Genomic DNA, 21,063 nt, shown 5'->3' with positions numbered 1-21,063 from the left:
AATTGATATTAGACATACTAAACATATTAATGACTTCATTGTAATTTTCAGATATAGCAAACCATCCACTGAGCCATGTTGGACTCTTTGGCGGGCTAGTTCTGACCCCCTGGCCGCTTGTTTGACAAAGAAATGCTAAAGAAATCGATAAAGTAAGGCGTTAAAATTCTATTCAAATTTAAAATAAATAAATAAATAAATAAGTTAGCTGCGTTTTCTATGGGTGGCACAAAAAAGGCATTTCTTCTTTTCTTAAAAAATCCCCCGACAACTGTATTTTTTCTCAAGGACACGTTTTTTTTTAACAGTCTGTGCAAACTACAACAACCCATTTACAAATTCAAGGTTTTACTTACAGTAATAGTATCAATACATGCCAGGATTTTACATATATGGTTACATATAAGAATTATATGTTACATATAGGTATATGCAAATTATTTTGATTGGATCACACAGAGCCATGCAAACTTCTTCTTTTTTTTCTTTTTTCTTTCTTTCTTTCTTTTCTTTCTTTTTTTTTTTTTTTTTTTTTTTTTACTTTTTTTCTGTGTTTCCCACAACAAATGAAAGTCTTTTCTGACGTCTCCACTTGGCTCTTCTGTTTTTAAACCAAACCTGATTGACAGAAAAGAGGCAACATTGTTGAGCTGTCATTTTATTAAATTCAGTATCTACAGTAGTTTTTATTCACATTTACATTATTAGCAGACCATCATATTTAATAAAAACAATTATGTGATGCTGCAGTGTTACCTCCACTCTCTCTTCTCTTAAGTGAGTGCGCTGTGCGAGTTTCTCTCTTGTGTTCACATCTGGGTACTGGTTCTGCAGGAACAGCTCCTCCAGTGCGTCCAGCTGTTCCTCTGTGAAAATGGTCCGGTGACGCCGGGTTCGCCTCTGTTGACTGGGTGACTGCTCCTCCCTGTGAGTGTCTCCCAGCCTGCACGAATCTGAGAGGATTGCTGGGTTCCAGCCGTACTGACAAGCTGCAGGGAGGAGGTCTGATTTAAGGTTGGGGGAGCAGAATCAAGCTCAACCACAGACAAAAGCAGAAGGTGTGGTCCTACCTTCGTGGATGAAGTCAGGCTGGAGTATGTCAGCACAGTGGGAGCAATAGCAGCAGCACAGGCAGGCATGATGAACCGCCTCTGTTTGGCCTCCAGCAGGACTCACTGTCTTCTCTTTAAAGCCAAGACCACTTGCTCCGTAGGACCGTTTATCTCCACTGCTGCTTGGATACTTCAGGATGTTCTCAATAGTAAAGGGGAACTTCTGCCTCTCCATCCTGATCAGTCCTTCCACCTCCAAAGAAGTTCCAGTGAAAGCTCAAAAGCAGTGGTGATCACAGGATATTGTGACACACACACAGAGGACTTTTCGAGCCTCAGTTGCTCTTCTCCTTCTCCTTCTTCTCTCTACAGCAGCGTGTCAAGCCCTTATAGTGAAATTGGGAGGCCAAAAAAAAAAGAAGAAAAAAAGAAGTAAAACCATAATCCCCCCTATGGACCAGACACATAAAAACGGTTGAAACTTAATTCCTTGCTAATCTGGGCAGTTTTGTGAAGAGGTTAGGGAGGACGGCAGATTCAGTTAATCTCGCCTCATTCCTTTCTTCAAAAGAAATCAGATTTCGCTGCATAAAATGAGAAGTGGAGAGCTCCTAAGATCCTTATTGTTAAGGTTTTAGAGGAAAGGGGATTTCTTGGTATTAGAAACCTGGATTTAAAGATGAGCGTTCTTGGTGTGGCCACAGACTTGTGTATGCTGAATCTGAGGATTAGTTCTTCAAATTCACTTCATAATGTCGCTTCCACATATTGTTCTGTCAACAAACGATCCTGCATAAATTGGTATATTTATTTACACAAGCTGGGGCTACACTGTCAACAACAATGCACACTTAAAGTGATTACAAAGTGATTAGGGAGCTGCAGGTGACGGGGTGACTCATTTGGCCCGTGTCAGTGATGTATGGTGACACTGATGGATCTGTATGTTTTCACACAGCGGGAGAAAATTCAGAGAAATGGATCCATCCCAGTGGTTTGTATTCACGATCGTGCATCATGTGTCTTATCTTTGTGCTGCAGTCTTTTCAGTCTGACTTTTCTGACAATGTGCACGGCTGAGGTAAAGCTATTACAGGTTAAATTCAGCCCCCCCCACCCCCCCACCCCCTCCAACCCCGACAATCCTGTGATTTCATACAAGGCAATACACCTTTTTTTCCCCCCCTCCCAGAGAATTAAGGGATTTCCACAATCTGTCCTAAGCTCCCTTTATAAGCGCTTTTTGAAAACAGATAACAATAAACACCATCTCATCCTTTTCACTCGGGTTTAATAGCATCCAGATTGTTGATGTATAGTTTGCGCAGAAAGTGAGATCCCTATCTGCAGTTATTGTGGTTCTCAATAGAAGGAATTGTACTATATCCATGTTGGTTCAAACAGTTCAAAATTCATTACTGGGGATTACAACAATAAAGATCCATTTTATCGCTGTAAGCAATATTTGGTACAAGGAGTAAAAGAGAAAAGAACCACAGCCGATGGGTGGCAGATGAATTCTTTTCTGCATTTTTAGGAGATTCAAAAATAGTATAAAACTCTTTGTCTTAAGGAAAAATCTTTCTTGATATGCTGGAATTTATTACATTGAATATCACATAAATTGTACAATGCATTTTTAAAAGTGCTTTATAAATAAAGTATGTTGGTATGGTATTATAAGGTAGTTGTGAATGAATAACTGTTCAAAATAATCATTTCATAATCATAATCATTAAAATGGACCTTGGCTCAGCACCTCTGTCAACATTCTTTTGATTGGCTGCCCCTCGTGAACAGGGGTTTCTTTTTGCCCCAGATGATCATATTGATCATATCTGCTATCACTCATATCATACTGGGCTATGTTTAAAATGAGCATCTTCATCTTATGGCTCATTTATACTTCGATTTCTTACTGTGTTGTATTATGGGGGTTTAATTTAAAATGACAGGGCATGCCAGTGTACTCCTTGTGCAGCTCCCAAGCCCGGATAAATGATGAGGTTGTTGTCAGAAAGCATCTGGTGTAAAACCCTTTTTCAATTCATTTGGATCAATAAGGTTTCAGTATTGAATAGTTAGAAAAGACCACCATGGGGAGTGACGAGGGAAGCTATGCAACTGTTTCCTCAAAACAAAGTAGGCAAATAAGGAAACGCAGGTGTGTGGAGCTGACAGTATAATCTTTAAATGTGGAGAGTATGACTGGGAAAGGGCGATATGGCTCATGTGATTGAAAGAAGAAAGGTAGATGCAAAAAGGCTGTGAGGAGTGACACAGAGTGGAACAGGATACACAGGTGGACAGGTTGACTATCTCCAGTGCAGAAGGTGCAAGTCTGGGGAGGATGTATCTACACAGCATCAGATAGTAGTCTGTAGGATGGCTTGCTTTGGAAATCAACAAGAGGAAGCGAGTGAAGGCAGAGGCAAGGATTAAATAGTGGAGGTTGAAAAAAGTAGAATGTTGTGCAGATAACAGATAACTGTTAAAGTGCTGAAGGAAACTGGCAAGAAGGATTTTGTTGTATCCTCTGGGCAGAAAAGCAAGAGACTTGGTTGTGAAAATACAGGAAAGTATTTAAAGGAAGGAGTTGGCAAAGAAAAAGTGGGATAATCGAAGAGATGAAGAGAGGAGGCAGGGGTACCAGGAGGCTAGGCGTATAGTAGCAAAGAGACAAGAAAAAGGCTTTTAATGAGTTATATTTGAGGCTGGACGCTAAGGAAGAAGAAAAGGACTCGTGAGAGATTGAACTGATGGTCAGGGTGATTAAGGACAGAGATGGAAATACACAAAAAAGTGAAGAGAGTGAAGGTGAAGAAGCAAAACAGAATATGTGTGTCAGTGAGAGGAAGATGGGTGTAACAGTGAAGATGCAAGGAAGAGAGGTAGTGAAGGTGAAATATCAGGCTGTACCTGGGCTCAGTCATCCAAACCAGTGGACAGAGCACAACAGAGGTGAAGAAGAGAGCGCAGGAGGGTGGACTGAGAGGAGACGAGTGTCAGGGGTGATTTGTGATGGAAGGATAACAGCAATAATGAGAGGATGACTAGACGACAGTGAGACCTGCTGTGATGTATGGTTCGGAGACGATGGCACTAACAATAAGACAGGAGGTGGATCTGAAGGTGGAAGAGCTGGATGCTAAGATTGTCAGTGGGAGTTATAGAGGCAAGGTTGAGATGGTTTGGACATTTGGAGAGGAGAGATAGTGGATGTAAAGGACAAAGGGTTTTGAAGATGGAGCTGCCAGGCAGGAGGAAAAGGCAGATGAACCCTAAAGGGAGCAGCTGAAAGAAGAGAAGAAGAAGACACTGTCTGTGTTTTATGAGAAGACTGAATAAATAAACTAAATGAGGCGGAGGCTGAATGAGACACTGTAATCATTATAATAACTTCTCTGCCTTTTTTGTAGTGTGACACTGCATTTGGAAGACAGAGCCTGGAAAATATTAGTTGCCACACAGAATGTTGATTTGCTTGGATGCTTTTGAGTGTGTGCGCTCTTTAGGGTTACGTGTCACGATCTTATATTTTAAATGGCTATTCAGACAGAAAGCGCGTGGGCGGAAAAAATGAGAAGATTAAAGGACACAAATCAAATCAGTGCACATCAGACAGGAGACACTGGATTATAAATACACCCACACACGGACTGTTGATAAACGAGCAGGGAGCTGTGCAAGGCAGCAGAACGCTGACGTGTGAAAATGCTCAGCTTCTCTGCTTGGTGCTTGGTGTTTGGACCCAGGCCCGATACCTCCTGCAGAAACAGAGATTGAATCAGGGTGACCGGGGGATCACACCCTCCTATTCTGTTCCCTCCTGAACTTGTGCAGAAAAAAAACTGTAGACATAATGCACCAACAGGGAGGAGGAATCTGGAGTACCACCCCATTGTTGTATAAAGTATTTTTTAAATTGCATTGCACAATGTTTTTCTTTATTGTGTGTGTGTGTGTGTGTGTGTGTGTGTGTGTGTGTGTGTGTGTGTGTGTGTGTGTGTGTGTGTGTTTTTAATATATTATATCCCCCCAAGGACCTGAAGTGGGATCTGGTGTTTAGCTTGTTTTACTTCAAAATCATGCTGCAAGACTGAGCTTGCAAGAAAAAGATGGAATCAAAATGGGAGTAACAGGGAAAAATTGTGCAATTTCTTTTTTTGGTATGCTTTTTTCATTCTGCAGCTCAGGTTATAGAGCCTCTCTTCCTCTTCACACTCATATTTTCAATTTTATTCATTTTCCAAAAAATAAATAACAGCTAAACAGACAAAAAACACATTAACCCTAGAACACTATCGCTATAAATAGTAACACAATCACTAATGCCGGGTGATTTTTACCCGATATAATATGACCAACAAAAAGTACTTGTCATCAAAATATATCAAACACATGACAAATCAGAGAGGTCAGCTTTTACTTTCAACTGTGCCATGTCTAACAAAATGAAAAAAGTGTCATGGGGGGATGCTAAAATAATGCTCCAAAATTACAGAAAAATCTGGAATTCAAGAACAAAAAATTCCTAAAAAAAAAAAAAAAATGACGCTGGAAAGCTGGTCTTTGATACACCCATTCCTGGGACATTTGAGACTTCCCTGGTGAAGGTACAATCTCCTCGACACACTAACAGCTGCACGAGAGAGAAATCATGTAAATGTATTTGCTCGGGTGAAAATCACCCAGCGATAGTGTTCTAGGGTTAAACAAATTAAAGATGAGATTTGTATCATTTTCATTTCATTTCACTGACAGCTCAAATGCACACATAAACAAAGACTTCAAGAGGTTTGTGTAGATGTTCTGCTCTTTATCACCTTTTTAAATTTTTTTTTTTTTTTAAAGGAGTGCACACTTCACTGCTGATTGATCGACACAGGCCCTTAAAAGGCCTTTTCAAGCTTTTTCCAGTCACTTCTGAGGACCTGTGAAAGCTGTTGTGTTAGATGTGCACTTTGAATTTAATCATACTCTGTGTGCGTTCATGTAGGGGGAGGGACGCCCCTCCAGCCCACGCTTCCAGTTTCACCTCTTACATTTGGGACACTTGACTTCAGCAGTTGGAGAAATCTGTAGCACAGGGGTTTTGGTTCACTTAATTTTTTTTTTTTAGCCCTGCACCTTAATTGATTACTCGTGTACTCAATAAAGACATGAAAATAAAAGCACTGAGTGCATTATTGACTGTGTTTGTCTATAACTGTGACTTAGATGAAGATCTGACAACGTTCAGTAATAAATGCAGAAATCCTGTAGGTTATATGCCATGGTTTCCTTACCTTTTTGACTTTTGACTCCTTAAAATGAAACAAAGTCTACTTGAGACCCCCAATCACAGGTTAACCTGTAGAGATGCCTCAGTATGGTGATGACATTACGGAAAGCCTAGGGTGCCAAAATAACTTAAGTAAGTACATCATTAAATAATGAATGAAATGTGTCTTTAATGAATAAAATATTAGGTGATTAGCTCCCAACAAACTAAACAAAGGGCACTTCTAAGCTCCCACGCTAATCTGAAATCCGGGTATGTATGACTTAAAACATAAATACACATAAATCCTACATGTACAATTTTACAGTATATTTGAATGCAACTTTTCCAGCTACGTTCTAGGTAAACATTGTAAGCCAGAAATGAAGCTAACAAAAGCTCCAAGGACTGCCTTCCCACAGCTTCAGCCGGCATCTTTCCTGCCTTTATTGTAACTGCATTTTCTTTTCTTTGTGGAAGTAGCTTGTTGCTTTGTACTGTCTCAACATTTCCTCTCTTGGGCGCCGTTTAGGTGCAGGAAAAGTGGTGAATGTTAACATGCACTTGACCCACAATGGCAGTCTTTTGTGCTTTCTTCATAGCCACTTTAGAAAAGTGTGTGCCCTGCAGTGTTGACTTCTGAATACTAGAGCTAGTCTGCATGTGGTAAACTGTCTTAACTAGATTGTTGATTTGCGTATCTGTGGTTTTGCATATTTTTCTCTTCCAGGTGTTGTGCTTTTCTAATTATGTTCTATCATTTTATTATATTTTCTCCCCTTTTCTTTTTTCTTTGAGACTTTTCTCCCAATGTGCCAGCTTTGATATTGTTATAATACACATTAACCAAGTAATAATAATAATAATGATAATAATAATAATAGATTTTTTTTTTAATGAAAATAAAGAAATGTGACAAAGATGACACTGGTAAACTGCAACAGCTACTATTCTGTAACATCTCTAACAGGAAGAAAACTCAATGGCTCCCTTCAAAGCATCCTATGTCACAAGACATTAAAGCTGTACAATAATCATAAAAAATTCAAATAACAGACTTTCTGACAAAAGTTTATATTTAAAAAGAGGTTTCAAAAAGAAAGACACATTTTTTGAAATTTATTATTGTTATTATTAAGCATACATATTTAAGCTTCCCCGCTCAATAGTTCAGGGCTGACAGGTGACGTGCGCCCCCGTGTGGCGGAAGCCTGCAGTGTTGACAGCAGAGCGGCACGGCGCGGCAGGCGGCCCGCCACTCGCGATAACACGCGCTGGCAGCAGCTGCTGGGCGGAAAAGGCGGGAGAAGACTGCCGCTTCCGCGTCCGCGCAGCACAGACGACGCTGGGGCAAAATGGACGATAAGTTAATATTGGCTGTATTTAATTACCCGGAGCTTTACAACGTTACACTGCCGAATTACCGCTGCACGGAAAGTCGGACAAATGCCTGGAGAAGCATCAGCATGGAGCTGGGACTTCCGAGTGAGTGTGCCGCTTGTTTTTTTCTGTTCGCTACAACTTTAATGGCAGTTATTATTTGTTCAGCTGTTTTCGGCGCGGAGGGCTGAAAGGACGCGAAATGTTAACTGCGCTTTTCTGAGAGCTGCGGCTGTTTCTCACACTGGTCTGGGGGCATCTGCAGTGTTTTTCGCGTTTCTCTGCACCGCTGACCTGCGGTGTGGATGCAGTCGCGCGCACCGTGCTAGCGGTAGCGGTCGCGGCTCGCTCGCACGCCGCCGTCGTGGGCCCGAGGTGCGCAGGCCGCGCTGCACCGAACCGCACGGTCCCGCTCCTCCGCGCTCCCCGCCGCGTGCTCAGCACCGCGCGGCGGAGGAAAGAAGATACCTGCGCTCCGGTACGGAGTCGTAGAGCCGCGTGCCTTTGCATTAAAGGCACGCGGCTCTTTCGAAAGCTCGTGGGCAGGGAGAGCCCCCAGCCTCAAATACAAGCAGGTGCACTGCTACGGGGCCAAGGGTGAACTCATGACCTCCAGACTTGGCAAGGAAAAAGGAGCACAAATAAAAATTATACAAAGAGATGAAAGTATCGTCAAAGCGCGTCACTTTTCTTTATAAAGAAAAATTCTAAAAAAAAAGAAGAAAAAAAGAATAGGTTAGAAACGTCCTTTATTGTCCCTCATTGGGCAAATTCAGGTGTTCCAGCAGCAAAGTGACAGACATGGAAAATCACTCAAAAGTAAAGAATACAAAATTTAAAAAGGAAGAAGAAAGAAATAAGAGGCAAAGAGTTAACCTGGCGTGCCTGGTGAGACATTTGGCCCTTCCCTAGACTAAACCGCATGAGATAAATATAATTCCTTTTGTTTATTAAATGGCTGTAAATTTGTTACTTCAGGTTCACTGTCTTAAATAAAAGCAGAACTAAGCATGGATATAAAAACAAAACAACAACAACAAACCACCTAAAAAGGCCATTTCTGGGCCAGGTAAAACTCTGGTCTAGTATAAAAACACACACTCACCAGTGTTGTTAGGTACAGACATGAAAGTATGGATCCATGCCACCTTGTACCAACACTTCAGGCTGATGGTGCTGTAATGAGGTGGGAGATGTTTTCTTGGTGCACTTTGAGCTCCTTAGTATCACCTGAGCAACGGTTACATGGCACAGCCTACCTGAGTATCGTTGGTGAACATGACCATCCCTTGACCACAGTGTTCTGATGGATGTGGGATAACACACCACACCATAAAGCTCAAATCATCTCAAAGTGGTTTCCTGATCATGGCAATGAGTTCACTATATGTTGTTGAATCTGTGCCATCAGGAGTTATTTAATTTGAAGCTCAAAGGGGACCAATTGTTAATGAAACATCATTAATGATCAGTAGTGTCAAATACAAGGCTTGGGGTAAGCACTCCAATCTGACCTGCTGAATGGCTTTGAAAAATATGAGGGAGGGCATACTTTAAGCACCTTTGCTGATAAAGAGCTCCCTCACAGCCATTCATGCTACATTAAAGCAGATAATGAATTAAATGACAGAAAAGGTCCTGTTTTTTACTGTCTACTATAAAAATGTTGGTTAAAACAAAATTTTCATGAATTGAGAAAAACTGCCAAAACTTTTTTTTTTATACACATTTATCATGTTGAAAAACTGAAATGTGGTGTTGAAATGACACTTCTTTATTTCATAGTAAGATATCTTAAGGATTAAATGTGCAATTAAATGTCTTTACACTGACAAAAATAGTTTCACTGGGCCACTTAAGATCAAAGTGGGCTGTATGTGCCCCTCGATGCAAAATGACTTGACTGATCAAGTCAGTTCCCTACCAGTGGTAGACTTTACTCTAGAGATGGGGAGGGGAAAAATCAGTTCAATACAGTAGGTCTGCATCATTTCAGTGAATAATTTGATTATAAAAACTTCTCGACAGTTATTAAGGCACGGCTTTGTAGCACGCAGATGGGCTAAATGATGTAAACGCGAGCATTTCACCCACATTTGCAGCTAAGAATAGACCTGCAATGCAAACAGATTTAGGAGCATGTGAATAAAAAGTTTGACAACATTAACCCCACACTGCCCCCAGTTTTAAACAGAAACACTGTATTACATGTAAATACAATTAAAGGTTTGTTGTTTTATTTGACAGATGTTGTATTCAGTTTTTAAATATTTCTAAAATGGACAGCAATGAGCAGTTCATTTCGAAAGACCATTGTTTTTTCTCTTCTGAATATTTATTATTGCTCATTAATAAGGCAAAGTTTTTCTTATCTGATTAATCGATATAATTAATAGACTACTCGATTACTTAAATAATCAATAGCTGGTGCCCTACAATAGAGTATTGGGACATTTCGTGATTGTTTGAAATGATCCTGTGGCTTCTTGCTTCTTACGTTCTGATGTTCTACTTTTCAAGCTGAGGAGTGCAAAAGAAGATGGAAGAACATGAGAGACAGGTACCTGAAGGAGGTCCGAATGGAGCTTAAAAGCAAGAAGCAGGGAGAAAACATTCAAAGCAAATGGAAATACAGACAACTTATGAACTTCATCGCGCCGTTCACTGGGTCACGAAGTGGACTGCAGGACATCTCTGCCAACAATGATGAGGACCACGACAACCCTGAAGACTCTAGCAACGTGGATGGAGAAACCGCTTTGTCAGAGGCAATCAAAACACCACAGAGTGCTGTAAAGGTCCCCGCGAGTCTGCCCGACCTCAAACCACAGGTGACATTTGTAACGCAGCTTCCTCCAGCGACTCAGGACACACAGGTGGCTCAGCTGGCCGTTCTGGCCAAGATACCATCACCCCCACAGGTCTCACCTGTCACTGGCGTTACGGGACAGAAACGGAAACCGGCCCAAGAGCCGCCGTCTGCACCTTCCTCCCAAAGTATGCCCATGCCAACAAAATGGTTGGTCAAAGACAATGTCCCCTCTTTTCCCACTAAGCCGCGGGACGAGGATGAACTGTTCCTGCTGAGCTTTGTTCCCGCTCTGAAGAGACTCGCTCCACAGAAGAGGTGCGAGACGAAAATAAAGATCCAGCAGATTATGTACGAGGCAGAGTTCAACGTTACACATTCAGAGTCTCAAGAAAAGAAGGTGGAGACAGAAACACAGCACTGATTACATTTAAACTTTTAAAAAATACTTTATTGTATTTCTTTTACATAAACCTCTGCCACAGAATTAGTAAAAGTGGTAGATATTGAAGAAATTTTTATGTGAAGTAGTTTGTTTCCCCCTGATTAGTGTATTTATTAGGCAATAAAGACTTAGAGGCAATGAAGTCATTAGATTTACACCATAAACAGACAGTTAATCTTTATTTACATAACTTTATTATCAATAGATTTCAAACATATTTAGAAAAAACTGTTTCTTAGTCAACCAGTCTTCATTTTTACTCTGTAATAATTACAGTATTTTACATTTAATTACAATTGCATACAGTAAACTGATGAGAATAAATGCGCAGGTGAACACTGTTTAATGAATGACTCTTTCTGCTTACATGCTTCTTTTTAAATCTAAAATAAAGATTCTTGTATTCTGAAAAAGTGTCCATTTGAAGTCACCCACAGCTATTTAGTGGGATTTATGCTCTGATCAGGTAATTTCATTTCGAGCAGTTCCTGGACAGATTTGTTTTTTTTTTTTTTTTTTTTAAAGGTCACTACCATCTGTAAAGGTCGACACACAGTTCAACAGCTTCAGATTACATTTAAGTAATTTTTTTATGTTGCAAAACTCAGTTAAAATAGTCACTGGATCCCCAAAGTATGTCCCAATGTCCCAAAGGACACGCTCATTGTTACTGTAGCCAAATAACTTTAACTGCAAAGTGCATCAATCCAAAAGTCCTGTTTGGCAAACTGTTTTTTCTTGTCTTTTCCCAGCATGCTTTCCATGCAGAATAAAGATCCGTTTTCTCTTTCTGGCTGTAGACCCATACACTATGTCGCCATCACTTGCAAGACTAAACCACTAATTGTGTGATGAAACTTCGGGGTTTCTGAAAACTTTCCTTTTTTTTGCAACAAATGATCAGCATTGAGGTTGACCTTGTTTTGGTGACCAGATCCAGGAAAAAAAATAAAATACAATTCCAAATAATCTGGAGATCTTTAGATTTAGATGGCAACAATAACAACATACACTTCAATAAATTTAAACACGGTACGTTTCACTCATCAGTCCCTAAAGAATGTCTGTATCAAACTTTGAACTGCGTTTGTAAGTAGGATCATTTTACTTTTTTCTTTTTATTATTTATAGCATGAAAGTGACAACATTTCAGTTATGTGTCATTTGTTTATGTATAATCACATTTATTGCTAGAAGGGGGAAAAAAGTATGAAAGCAGAATCACAGATGTGTCAGATCTCTTGAGTTTTATGCAATTAGCAGCCAAAACATGATCACGAGAGCCACAAAGAGGAAGAGTCGAGACAGAAACTGCTCGTCCATGTGTTGCGGTGTCCCCGGAGCCGCTGCTTGGGAAATTGTTTAACAGGAGGTTATTTGACATGCTAAATGCTTGGAGCGGTCATAGTGATGTGTGACAAACAAATACCTGGAGGAGGTCTTCCATCATTGATGTTAAAAGCTGTTGCAAAAATACCAAACGGAAAGGCACCAATCCCAAACGACATTTGGAAGCCTCCATCTCCAAAGCCAAATCCCTGAAAACCCTGTAATACGTATCATCAAAATTTACGAAAGTCTGAGTTGCCTTAATGAGCAGACGTGTCTTTGTAATATCTGAGGTACAGTTTAATATACAGCAAGTGAGACTTGACGCAACAGCAAGTGCCAAATGATATCATTCTCTGGAGACGTGCTGGCTCTCCACACTTATTATCTAACAGATCCCGGTGGGGAATGTCAGTCTGTTAATGGATACAGCAAACCTACATCACTGTATGCAATGGTTTCATCATGAATTCATAATGTTACTGGGCAGCTTACGGGGCTATAAAACACTACACTATGTCTAAATTTAAAAAAAAAAAAAAAAAAAAAAAAAAAAGCTTAAAATTTGGAATACTTCAGGATGATAATAAAAATATACCAGGGCTCTAGACTAACTTTTTGCCGCTTTTTGCCGCGGTTGCACTGGTGTGCCTAACTTTTTGTAACATAGCTTATCTAGTAGCACTCTTGGTATTCATCCTAGCTAGCGCCATTAACACAATGAGCAGGTGGAGGGAGGAATCAGTTCAGGAATGAAGGGCTTCCTTAAGCAATAAATCTACTGGAGAAGCCAACAGAGGGGTTCAATTTTAGATTCAAAAAAATAATAATAAGAAGAAGAAGCAAATGAATGTTCCTTTTCTGTACAGAATTGGACCCAAGCTAATTTTTCAACTGCATCACTTAACACTGCAGTTTTACCTGTTTGCTGCTGCCTGCTGCTGAAAGGCAGTGGGGAGAGGGGACACTTGGGCAGTGCATTTATCGCAGCATATAATGTGTTTCCTGGGTACACTGTGCTTTTTCAGTGTTCAGAGATTGATGGCTCCGTGTCAGAGCACTGGCTATGAATTTCAGACGGATCAGGCCTTAAGATTATCAATCGTTCTTTTGATCTTTTCTGTGTGGTGTGTAAGCATCACACCAGATGCCTTTGTGTCAAAGTAACTGGGAATAAAACACAGAAAAACATGAAGATTTTCCTGGCCTGGCTTTTTATAACAGGTAACCTTAAAAATATTCTGCAATTTTGCATAATTTTAAAAAGTATAAACTTCTTCAGTATTGAACAGCAGAAATTAGGCTTTCTTGACAGACAGCAGCCGACAGCGCTATAAACAACGGTAGACTGGTGGGTAATAATAAGCGAATGAATAATACAGAAAACAGATTTGAGATGGGAAACTGTTCTTGAAGTACACTTTGCATTTGCGACCAAATTGGTCGCACTCTAGAGCCCTGTATACTGATCTATAGTACTCACCCCACGGTTTTCTGGCTCGGGCCTTTGTCCTTGTGGTCGAGGGGGTGTTTTTTCTCTGTAAAACATAACCAGAATTACCCAAAATGACTCCAAATCACTAATATTTAATACTATCTAATTATCACAGTCACCAATTTTACCCACCTTGGATCCTGTTGACCTGTACTTCCGCGCCCATATATGGGGATTACTTTATCTCGGCTGATACCAGCTTTGCATACTGGACACACTTGTCTGTTGGGTCGAGTCTCCAGCCACTACGAAATTACAAAAAAAAAAAAAAAATGTGAAGAAGCTAATTGCTTCCTTTATCTGTAACGATGTGCTGCTTCTGGTTGAGTGCAAAAACAAGAGGAAACAACGGTTTCAGCTTACCTGATGCAAACAAGGCCAGCTAATCAGGAGGAGATGCAAATGAAGATGGGAGAAGCATGATTAGTTAGATATTAAATGTCCTTGAGCACCTATGAGTCACAAAGCAGGAACTTAAATTTGCAATTTAACTTAATTTTGCCCAGAAGGGGTGTACTACAAAGCAAGTTCAACATGGGCAGGCTTTCTTTGCTTTAGGCCGGGATTATGCTTTCTGTGTCTGTAAGTCTGCTGGGGTTTGCTTGGATCCTAGTAATGTAAAGTTCATCATCAGACGGCGAGAGCCTGGGGGTCTGTGCAGACACCTGCATGCTTGGGTATTTTTTGTGACCACAAAAGACTCATCCAGTGAGAATTTACACCCCAGTGCACCAACTACACAGGCATTCCAGGTGGCAGACTTCAAAGTAGTATAACAGGAACGACCACTCAACCAGCGGGTCTCCAGCTGTCTGTGTACACAACAGGTACACTGTGTATACTACAGGAATAAAGATATATCAAACATAATAAAACTGCAGAAAGGAACGCTGGAGCTGCAAAAATGTCAGGTGACAGAGTTGTTGTGAATTCATAAGTTGATTTATTTCTTTTAGCACTCCTGGAGCTGCTGCTTATTTGTGACAGGACAGCTGCACATTGCTTTCAGAGCCCTTGGTGTTGTCAGGTCAGGTCAGTGTCACAAAGCCTCATGAAGAAGATCTGGTAATCACTCAGTTTGTGGCCTAATCAAAGGGAAATACATTTGACTGATTTAATTTTCTCTGTGATAAAGAGCTTACAAATAAAATGTCCTTCTGACTGCTCCTGTTTTTTAGGAGGTCACCATGCATATTTGATTTTGCACAGATTTCATAACAACGGCCAACCCTGGCTCAACCGTCCTAATAGTCGTGGGAGTGCACGAGCTTGTGAACCCCCAGGGCTCGGTTTGTGCCTCCTCCCCGTCTCATATCAGAGAGAAACTTCACACACTGTAAAGCCACTTAATAGCCCACAAATACACTGATTAATTTTCTAAAACAGGCTTGGCAACTAATAAGAACTAAGAATCAAAGCACATGTTTCACCAACTGAATGCATGATGCATGGTTTGCTTCATTTGGCAGTGTTAGTAAGGTAAAGGACCAGAATTAGGGCAAATGTGATACTTATTTAAAGCAAAACTCTGAATATAACCTGTTATGAACCAGGCTGTGTGTTCAGCGTAAGTTACCAAAGTGATCGAGCCACATCTGAGACACTTCACTTTATAGCACACCCCTTGGCTATTCTGTGTGGACCGAGGTTGGCCTGTATTACATTCGCAGAGGCTCAGAAGTGGAAGTAAACTCAAACCATCCCTGTTTACATGTTGGATGTAACACTGCACATCTGAAACTTTGTAGGACCTGCCTCACAATTTACTAATAAACAGGCAATATTAACTACTACTATTAACTTCTACCAAAACTTTGCAAACACTGAACGTAAATGCTAAATATTATGTGATAAGTTATGCATGCTTGGAAACGATCTCGTCATGTTTGCCAGTTACAAACTGATATTGGTCTTTAGGAGCTATGCTGATGTGTCCCCGACTCACCTCTGGCTCACAATTAAAAATATAAACATGTGTCACAGACAGCAGCACGCTTCTTACCAGAAGAGGTGTCCACATAAACTAATCACGGCGTCCTTGGCGGTGTCCAGGCATATGTTACATTCAAAGGTGCTGTCCTGGTTGCCACTGTCAGCGGCGGCCGAGCTACTGGATCCGGGACTTGCGTTTTCAACGCCCGGAGTCGGAGGACCAGCGTTGGCCATTTGTCACACAACTTAAATCCTCTAAACAAGTAGCTGGGGTGACTACAATGGCACCCGGGGTCTCAATACATACACATAAAGAGGTCCAGTGGCCAGGAAGTGGAGCTAACGAGAGAAGAAAGGAGTGAAAACAAACAAAAATACCCTGCTGGAAGAAACGTCCATGTCGAACATTTACGCTAACGTTAGCAAACAAGGAAAACTAAGCACAAAACGACAGTTTCACAGAGATTAACCAACAGCTGAGCGACAGATGTTAAACGGTGTCACTCAGAAAATGATTCGATGGTGAGTGACACTCATAATTTGTTGTGAGGAGTCTAGAAAATAGCCTTACAGACCTTTGCATCACACTTTCAGCAACGCAACTTAACCGGTAGTAGATCCCTGGAGGGGGCGTGGCTAAGACTGAATACGTGGGATTTTGTGGCCCTCAGTTTGGCCTTCCAGGTGAACCTGACAAAAGGTTCCACCACTTTTAAGCAGAGCTTTAAAGATGAAGGACATTTTGTGAAAGTTTGGTCTCATTTAACTGTGAAGAAGAGGTCAGAGGTCTAAAGTAACGTGATATTTAAAATCCCCATATATCATTTGCTGCATGCCTATGTTGTCAATCAACACACAATGGCAGTAAAAAACAGCAAATAGCTCCATATGGCATTATTATCACTTTGACCTTCAAATCAGTCTATAGACCTTGAAGGAGAAGTCAGAGTTCAAATGTGACCTGATATTTAAAATCTTCATGCAGTACTCTCTATATACATCACACATGTAAGAATCATAGTTTGTAAGTTAAAGGGCATTTTATCAATTTTTGACCAATAAATAATTTGCTTGACCTTGAAGACCCTAGTGGATGAAAGCCAAATTTTAATGGATAGTTAACATGACCTCACTCTGGACCCCTACAAAGTTTGATCAGAATTAATAAAAAAAAATTCGAGCTCTTGAATGAACTGAATGACACGCACGCACACAACCGCTACCAAAGACATAACCTCCTTGGCAGAGGTAAAAACTATCTACAAAGAAAAATAATCTGCAGGAACTTCAAAGTCAGGTGATAGTTTGATTTTTACTGGAAAAAATGAATACAGGTGAACTTAATATTTATTAATTAAAAGTACAAATAGAAGTAATACAGTAATTTAGAGCAGACTTCCTTGACTGTACTTTGAAATGTAAGTCGAAGTAGCTTGGAAAGAAAAGCGTCTGGACTTCTTTAAGTTGCTTGAAGATGTTTCACCTCTCATCCGAGAAGCTTCTTCGGTTCTAAGGTCAAATGGTGGAGAGTCCCAGATTTAAGCCCTGTGGGAGTATCCCCCCCCCCCCCCCCCCCCCCCCCCCCCAAGAGGGACAGTGGACCCCCTAATGACCCTCCACCTAATCACATGAGCCAAGGTGTGAAAAAGGGTGTAGGTCGGGTGTAGGTTTGAAATGTAAGAACTTTAACAGAAGAAAGTGACAATAAAATACTACTATTTGTCAGGTTCCCTTTAAGGGAGACTGAGTGTGTATCCTTTTTTTCAGTATTTTATTACATTCATTAGTGAGTCCACAGATTTTGGCACTCATATTAATATTTACATGCATCACTTTGCTCCTCACAGTTCAACCATCCACCCATTTTCTCCTCCTTATCCATTTCAGGGTCACGATGGGCCTGAAGCCTTTCCAAGCTGCCAGGGAGCGAGAGACGCAGGTACACCCAGGCCAGGTCGCCCATCTATCGCAGAGCTAACAATGCAGTACAATAAATTGTAAATTAAACTTTTGTTACATTTCAGTAAACTTAAAATATGCATTTCAAAAGAAACATGACAATAATCAATAAGACAAGACAGCCATTCGCGCACACAAATACCTGAGCAAAGATATGCTTTGTTTAACCTGAATGGATTAAGAATTAAGAGCAGTTTCCCAGATTTCTGCTTGTCTGAATAACTGATTGTGATCACTTTGTCTTTAAATGTGATATTGTGCCAAAATCAATTAAAGTTACCATAATAACTTATTAGTTCAACATGCAATATTAACAGTGTAACTGAGATCAGTAATCATATTTATGCACTGTGATGTACTCCTTAGTAAAAACTCTAATTTAGGCCAGTTTCCATTGTTTTGGACCTTGAGTGATTGAGACCACCTGTACGAATATCCTCTGCCAGAGCATCCTCAATCCTTGATGATAAAGACCGCCTTAGGGTTTTCTTAAAGTCATTGCCGATGAACACATAGAGAACTGGAGATAGGAAGCTGTTTGCTGCAGCCAAGGTGGCCCCAACTTTTAGTCCAGTTTTAATGACCTCCAGGTTGTGGTTCTTAAAGTCTATCTCCAGCAGGACAAAGGTGTGGTAGGGGACCCAGCAGGCGAAGAAAGACAAAATGAGCGCAGCCATGATTTTGTACGGCTTTGTTGACTTGTGGGTCAGACTTCTGAGCTTTATGGCAAGCACAGAGCAACAGAAGACAATCATTAGGATAGGAATCAGGAACCCACAAATGAAACGGGTCAGTACCACCGCTTTATGTCTGACCCCATAATCCGTGTGGCACTGAATGACCGAGCCGTGGACCGTGGTTTTCCTGTACATAAGTGAGGGCACTGTTAAGAATGCAGAAAGAACCCACATGAGGATGACGGCTCCAAGGGCTTTTCCTACTTTGCGGTGGTTGTGCGACCACACAGGAAATAAGACCATGATACAGCGGTCAGTGCTGATGAGAACCAACAGGAACACACTGCTGTGCATGTTGAGAAACAGGGCGGATGAGGCGAGCTTGCACAAGCCTTCTCCAAAGGGCCAGTGTGAAGTTATCATGTACACAACTTCGAAAGGCAGCAAGGCACAGAACAAAAAGTTTGAAATGGCCAGGCTGATGTACCAGATAGTGATGACTGTGGTTTTCATTTTCCATCCACAAATCCAAATCACCAGGGAATTTCCTGCAAGTCCCAAAACACATATGATGATGTTGACTGCCACCAGAGCATAAGTTGAAGAAGACGAGGCGCTATATAAATTTAGGGTTCCTTCAGTGGTGAAGTTGCTATCGATGTCTGCGGTGTAGTTATCATAATCAAAATACTCCACGTCCATGATTGTTCCTGAAATATATGGAACCATAACTTTTAAAAATACAAACATTTACACATATAAGCTTTATAATTATAGGTTATAAATAACACGAAGGTTTTTCATAGAGAAAAAGATACTTACATAGGGATTTTATGTCTCGTGTGAAAATAGAGAGTTTAAAATTGCTTGTGCCGTTGGGTGGACTTTCTCACTTCTGTTTCTTGGGCAGGAGTACTCAGTAAGTACTGACGTAGGTATTTTGCAACAGGAAAGTAGAAAAGAAAGGGAAAAAAAACTGCTGTAATATCCAAAAAGAGATATCCTCCAAAACTTAGGTAAAAAAAAAACAAACACATTTCTTGACCAGGATTGTGCCTACAGATTATTTTAGTGGAATGGAAGTTGTTGTGTAAAACTGTAATCTGTGGTTGAGCTCGCGTTAGACCTCATAAGAAATAATTAAACTGGTTTACTGCAGATGGGAGACATACAATACCACAAATATTACACATGACATCTAAAAAAATTGAATTCCCACATTGTAAAAAACAGTTTACACAACATTATTAGGTAGAATCAGCTATGGCTCAATTAGCTCACATGTACAGGACATTCTGAGTTCTGTGCTAATGTTCCTTTTGCAGTTCCCCAAAATCAAATACCAAGCTGTTATGCAACAAACCAAGTAGGGAAAAAAGATGAATAAACAACTTTCATTTCAGGAATCACAAGACAAGGAAGCAGTAAATAAATCTCACGCACGACACATTTTAGATCAATATTGGTACATTTATACAGCTCCTCTCTGTTTCTTATTAGCAAAGCTCAAGGATGTGGCTTTAACCTAGCAGCAAAAATACACAAGCCACATTAAATAATAATTGAATAAGCCACATTACACAACTACTGTGTAATGTGACTTACTGGTTCAGATCATTGTCAGTGTGTTCAGTTCAATTCAGTTTTATTTATATAGCACCAAATCACAACAACAGTTGCCTCAAGGTGTTTTATATTGTAAGTTAAAGACCTTACAATAATACAACGAAAGTATGTATGGAGGAGTTCAGGAGAGAGGTACAACAGTGAGTGTCTATCTGTCAAACACGGTGGAGGCTCTGTCGCAGTGGAGACGGTCCAGCCAGTGGTGTTGGGCATCTTGTCAAATGAAATGATAAAATTGTGAACACAGAAAAGTACCCTCAGATTTTAATCCACCAAGCAGTAACATCTCAAAAACTACTGATTAGAAATAGCTTCATATTTCATCATAACAATGATACACAAACAAACTGGCAATGCAGTAAAAGCATGGATATCAGTCAGCCTCCCCAGAGCCCAGACCTCAGCATCACTGAAGCAGTGTGAGATCTATCTGACAGAGAACAGAAGAAAAGGCAGCCAATATCCAAAGAAGAGCTCTGAGAACTGGCAGGGAGGTTGTTCCATCCTTGCAGAAGTCCACTCTGCAGGTGGGGGAGAGACATAGGAGAGGTGGAGAATAAACCTAACCTGGGTGTCTGTTGTCTTGTGTAGTCTGGGAGATGATTGAATGTTGGGGTGGGTACAGTTTCCTCTGTGGTGGGGTAGGGTGGGCTTCCCCGGGTCCTGTGGGGCTTGGCGGTGCTGCTGCCGTAGGCCCCGATCTGGATGGGCCTGGGCTCCCTTGCCTTGGTGGGTACCAGAGGACGGGGGTGCCTACTGGGGTCAGCGGGGGAGCTGGCCCTAGGGAGGGGCATCTTGCCCCTCCCTTCTTTTCCTCCCCATCCCCGGCTGCCTCCCTCTTCCCGCTCCACCACACCCACCCACACAGGTAGGGCCTTGGGGTGCGGGTGTGTCACCAGGGTGCAGGGGAGGCATTCCCCCCCCCCCCCCTCTGTCCCCTACTGGCCACCTGTGCCTCAATTTTATTCCACAACTTAGACATCCACATTATTCACACTCTTATAACACACACATATATATAGGGCCTTGAGGGTGACCACGTTAACGGCGTCCAGTGGACGGTCTGTGTACTCAACCCTACCTCTGGCGCCGGTGC

At 41.1% G+C, this 21,063-nt stretch overlaps 4 protein-coding genes across 7 annotated transcripts; 1 reads left to right on the top strand and 3 right to left on the bottom strand.

Moving 5' to 3' along the window:
- Positions 1 to 537: 537 nt before the first annotated feature.
- On the bottom strand, positions 538 to 1,399 carry LOC134631706 (homeobox protein goosecoid-2). Its single transcript, XM_063480264.1, has 3 exons — positions 1,071 to 1,399; positions 757 to 989; positions 538 to 618 (listed from the first exon to the last, which is right to left on the bottom strand). The coding sequence occupies exons 1-3, from the start codon at positions 1,285 to 1,287 to the stop codon at positions 538 to 540; spliced, it is 531 nt and encodes a 176-aa protein (XP_063336334.1). The 5' UTR covers positions 1,288 to 1,399.
- A 6,216-nt stretch (positions 1,400 to 7,615) lies between these two features.
- Positions 7,616 to 10,933, top strand: LOC134630847 (uncharacterized). Its single transcript, XM_063478567.1, has 2 exons — positions 7,616 to 7,800; positions 10,216 to 10,933. The coding sequence occupies exons 1-2, from the start codon at positions 7,671 to 7,673 to the stop codon at positions 10,926 to 10,928; spliced, it is 843 nt and encodes a 280-aa protein (XP_063334637.1). The 5' UTR covers positions 7,616 to 7,670; the 3' UTR covers positions 10,929 to 10,933.
- Positions 10,934 to 11,020: 87 nt separating this feature from the next.
- Positions 11,021 to 16,338, bottom strand: rnf185 (ring finger protein 185). Of its 3 annotated transcripts, none has more exons than XM_063478569.1 (7): positions 16,281 to 16,338; positions 15,776 to 16,044; positions 14,137 to 14,155; positions 13,906 to 14,018; positions 13,762 to 13,816; positions 12,379 to 12,496; positions 11,021 to 12,298 (listed from the first exon to the last, which is right to left on the bottom strand). In XM_063478569.1, the coding sequence occupies exons 2-7, from the start codon at positions 15,937 to 15,939 to the stop codon at positions 12,198 to 12,200; spliced, it is 570 nt and encodes a 189-aa protein (XP_063334639.1). In that variant the 5' UTR covers positions 15,940 to 16,044; positions 16,281 to 16,338; the 3' UTR covers positions 11,021 to 12,197. The 3 variants fall into 3 exon arrangements, with proteins under 3 accessions (XP_063334639.1, XP_063334640.1, XP_063334638.1); XM_063478570.2 differs by having other exon boundaries at positions 11,021 to 12,295; XM_063478568.1 differs by lacking the exon at positions 16,281 to 16,338 and having other exon boundaries at positions 15,776 to 16,265.
- A 964-nt stretch (positions 16,339 to 17,302) lies between these two features.
- On the bottom strand, positions 17,303 to 19,226 carry LOC134632075 (chemerin-like receptor 1). Of its 2 annotated transcripts, XM_063480663.1 has the most exons (3): positions 19,164 to 19,226; positions 18,089 to 19,051; positions 17,303 to 17,679 (listed from the first exon to the last, which is right to left on the bottom strand). In XM_063480663.1, exons 2-3 carry the CDS (start codon positions 19,041 to 19,043, stop codon positions 17,669 to 17,671), a joined length of 966 nt encoding a protein of 321 aa, XP_063336733.1. In that variant the 5' UTR covers positions 19,044 to 19,051; positions 19,164 to 19,226; the 3' UTR covers positions 17,303 to 17,668. The 2 variants fall into 2 exon arrangements, with proteins under 2 accessions (XP_063336733.1, XP_063336732.1); XM_063480662.1 differs by lacking the exon at positions 17,303 to 17,679 and having other exon boundaries at positions 17,955 to 19,051.
- Between the last annotated feature and the right edge of the window lie 1,837 nt (positions 19,227 to 21,063).

Source organism: Pelmatolapia mariae, linkage group LG7, assembly GCF_036321145.2.
Source record: "Pelmatolapia mariae isolate MD_Pm_ZW linkage group LG7, Pm_UMD_F_2, whole genome shotgun sequence".
In the NCBI taxonomy this organism is placed as follows: domain Eukaryota; kingdom Metazoa; phylum Chordata; class Actinopteri; order Cichliformes; family Cichlidae; genus Pelmatolapia; species Pelmatolapia mariae.
Note: the sequence above shows the minus strand (reverse complement) of the source record. Positions and strands in the feature narration are given on the sequence as shown.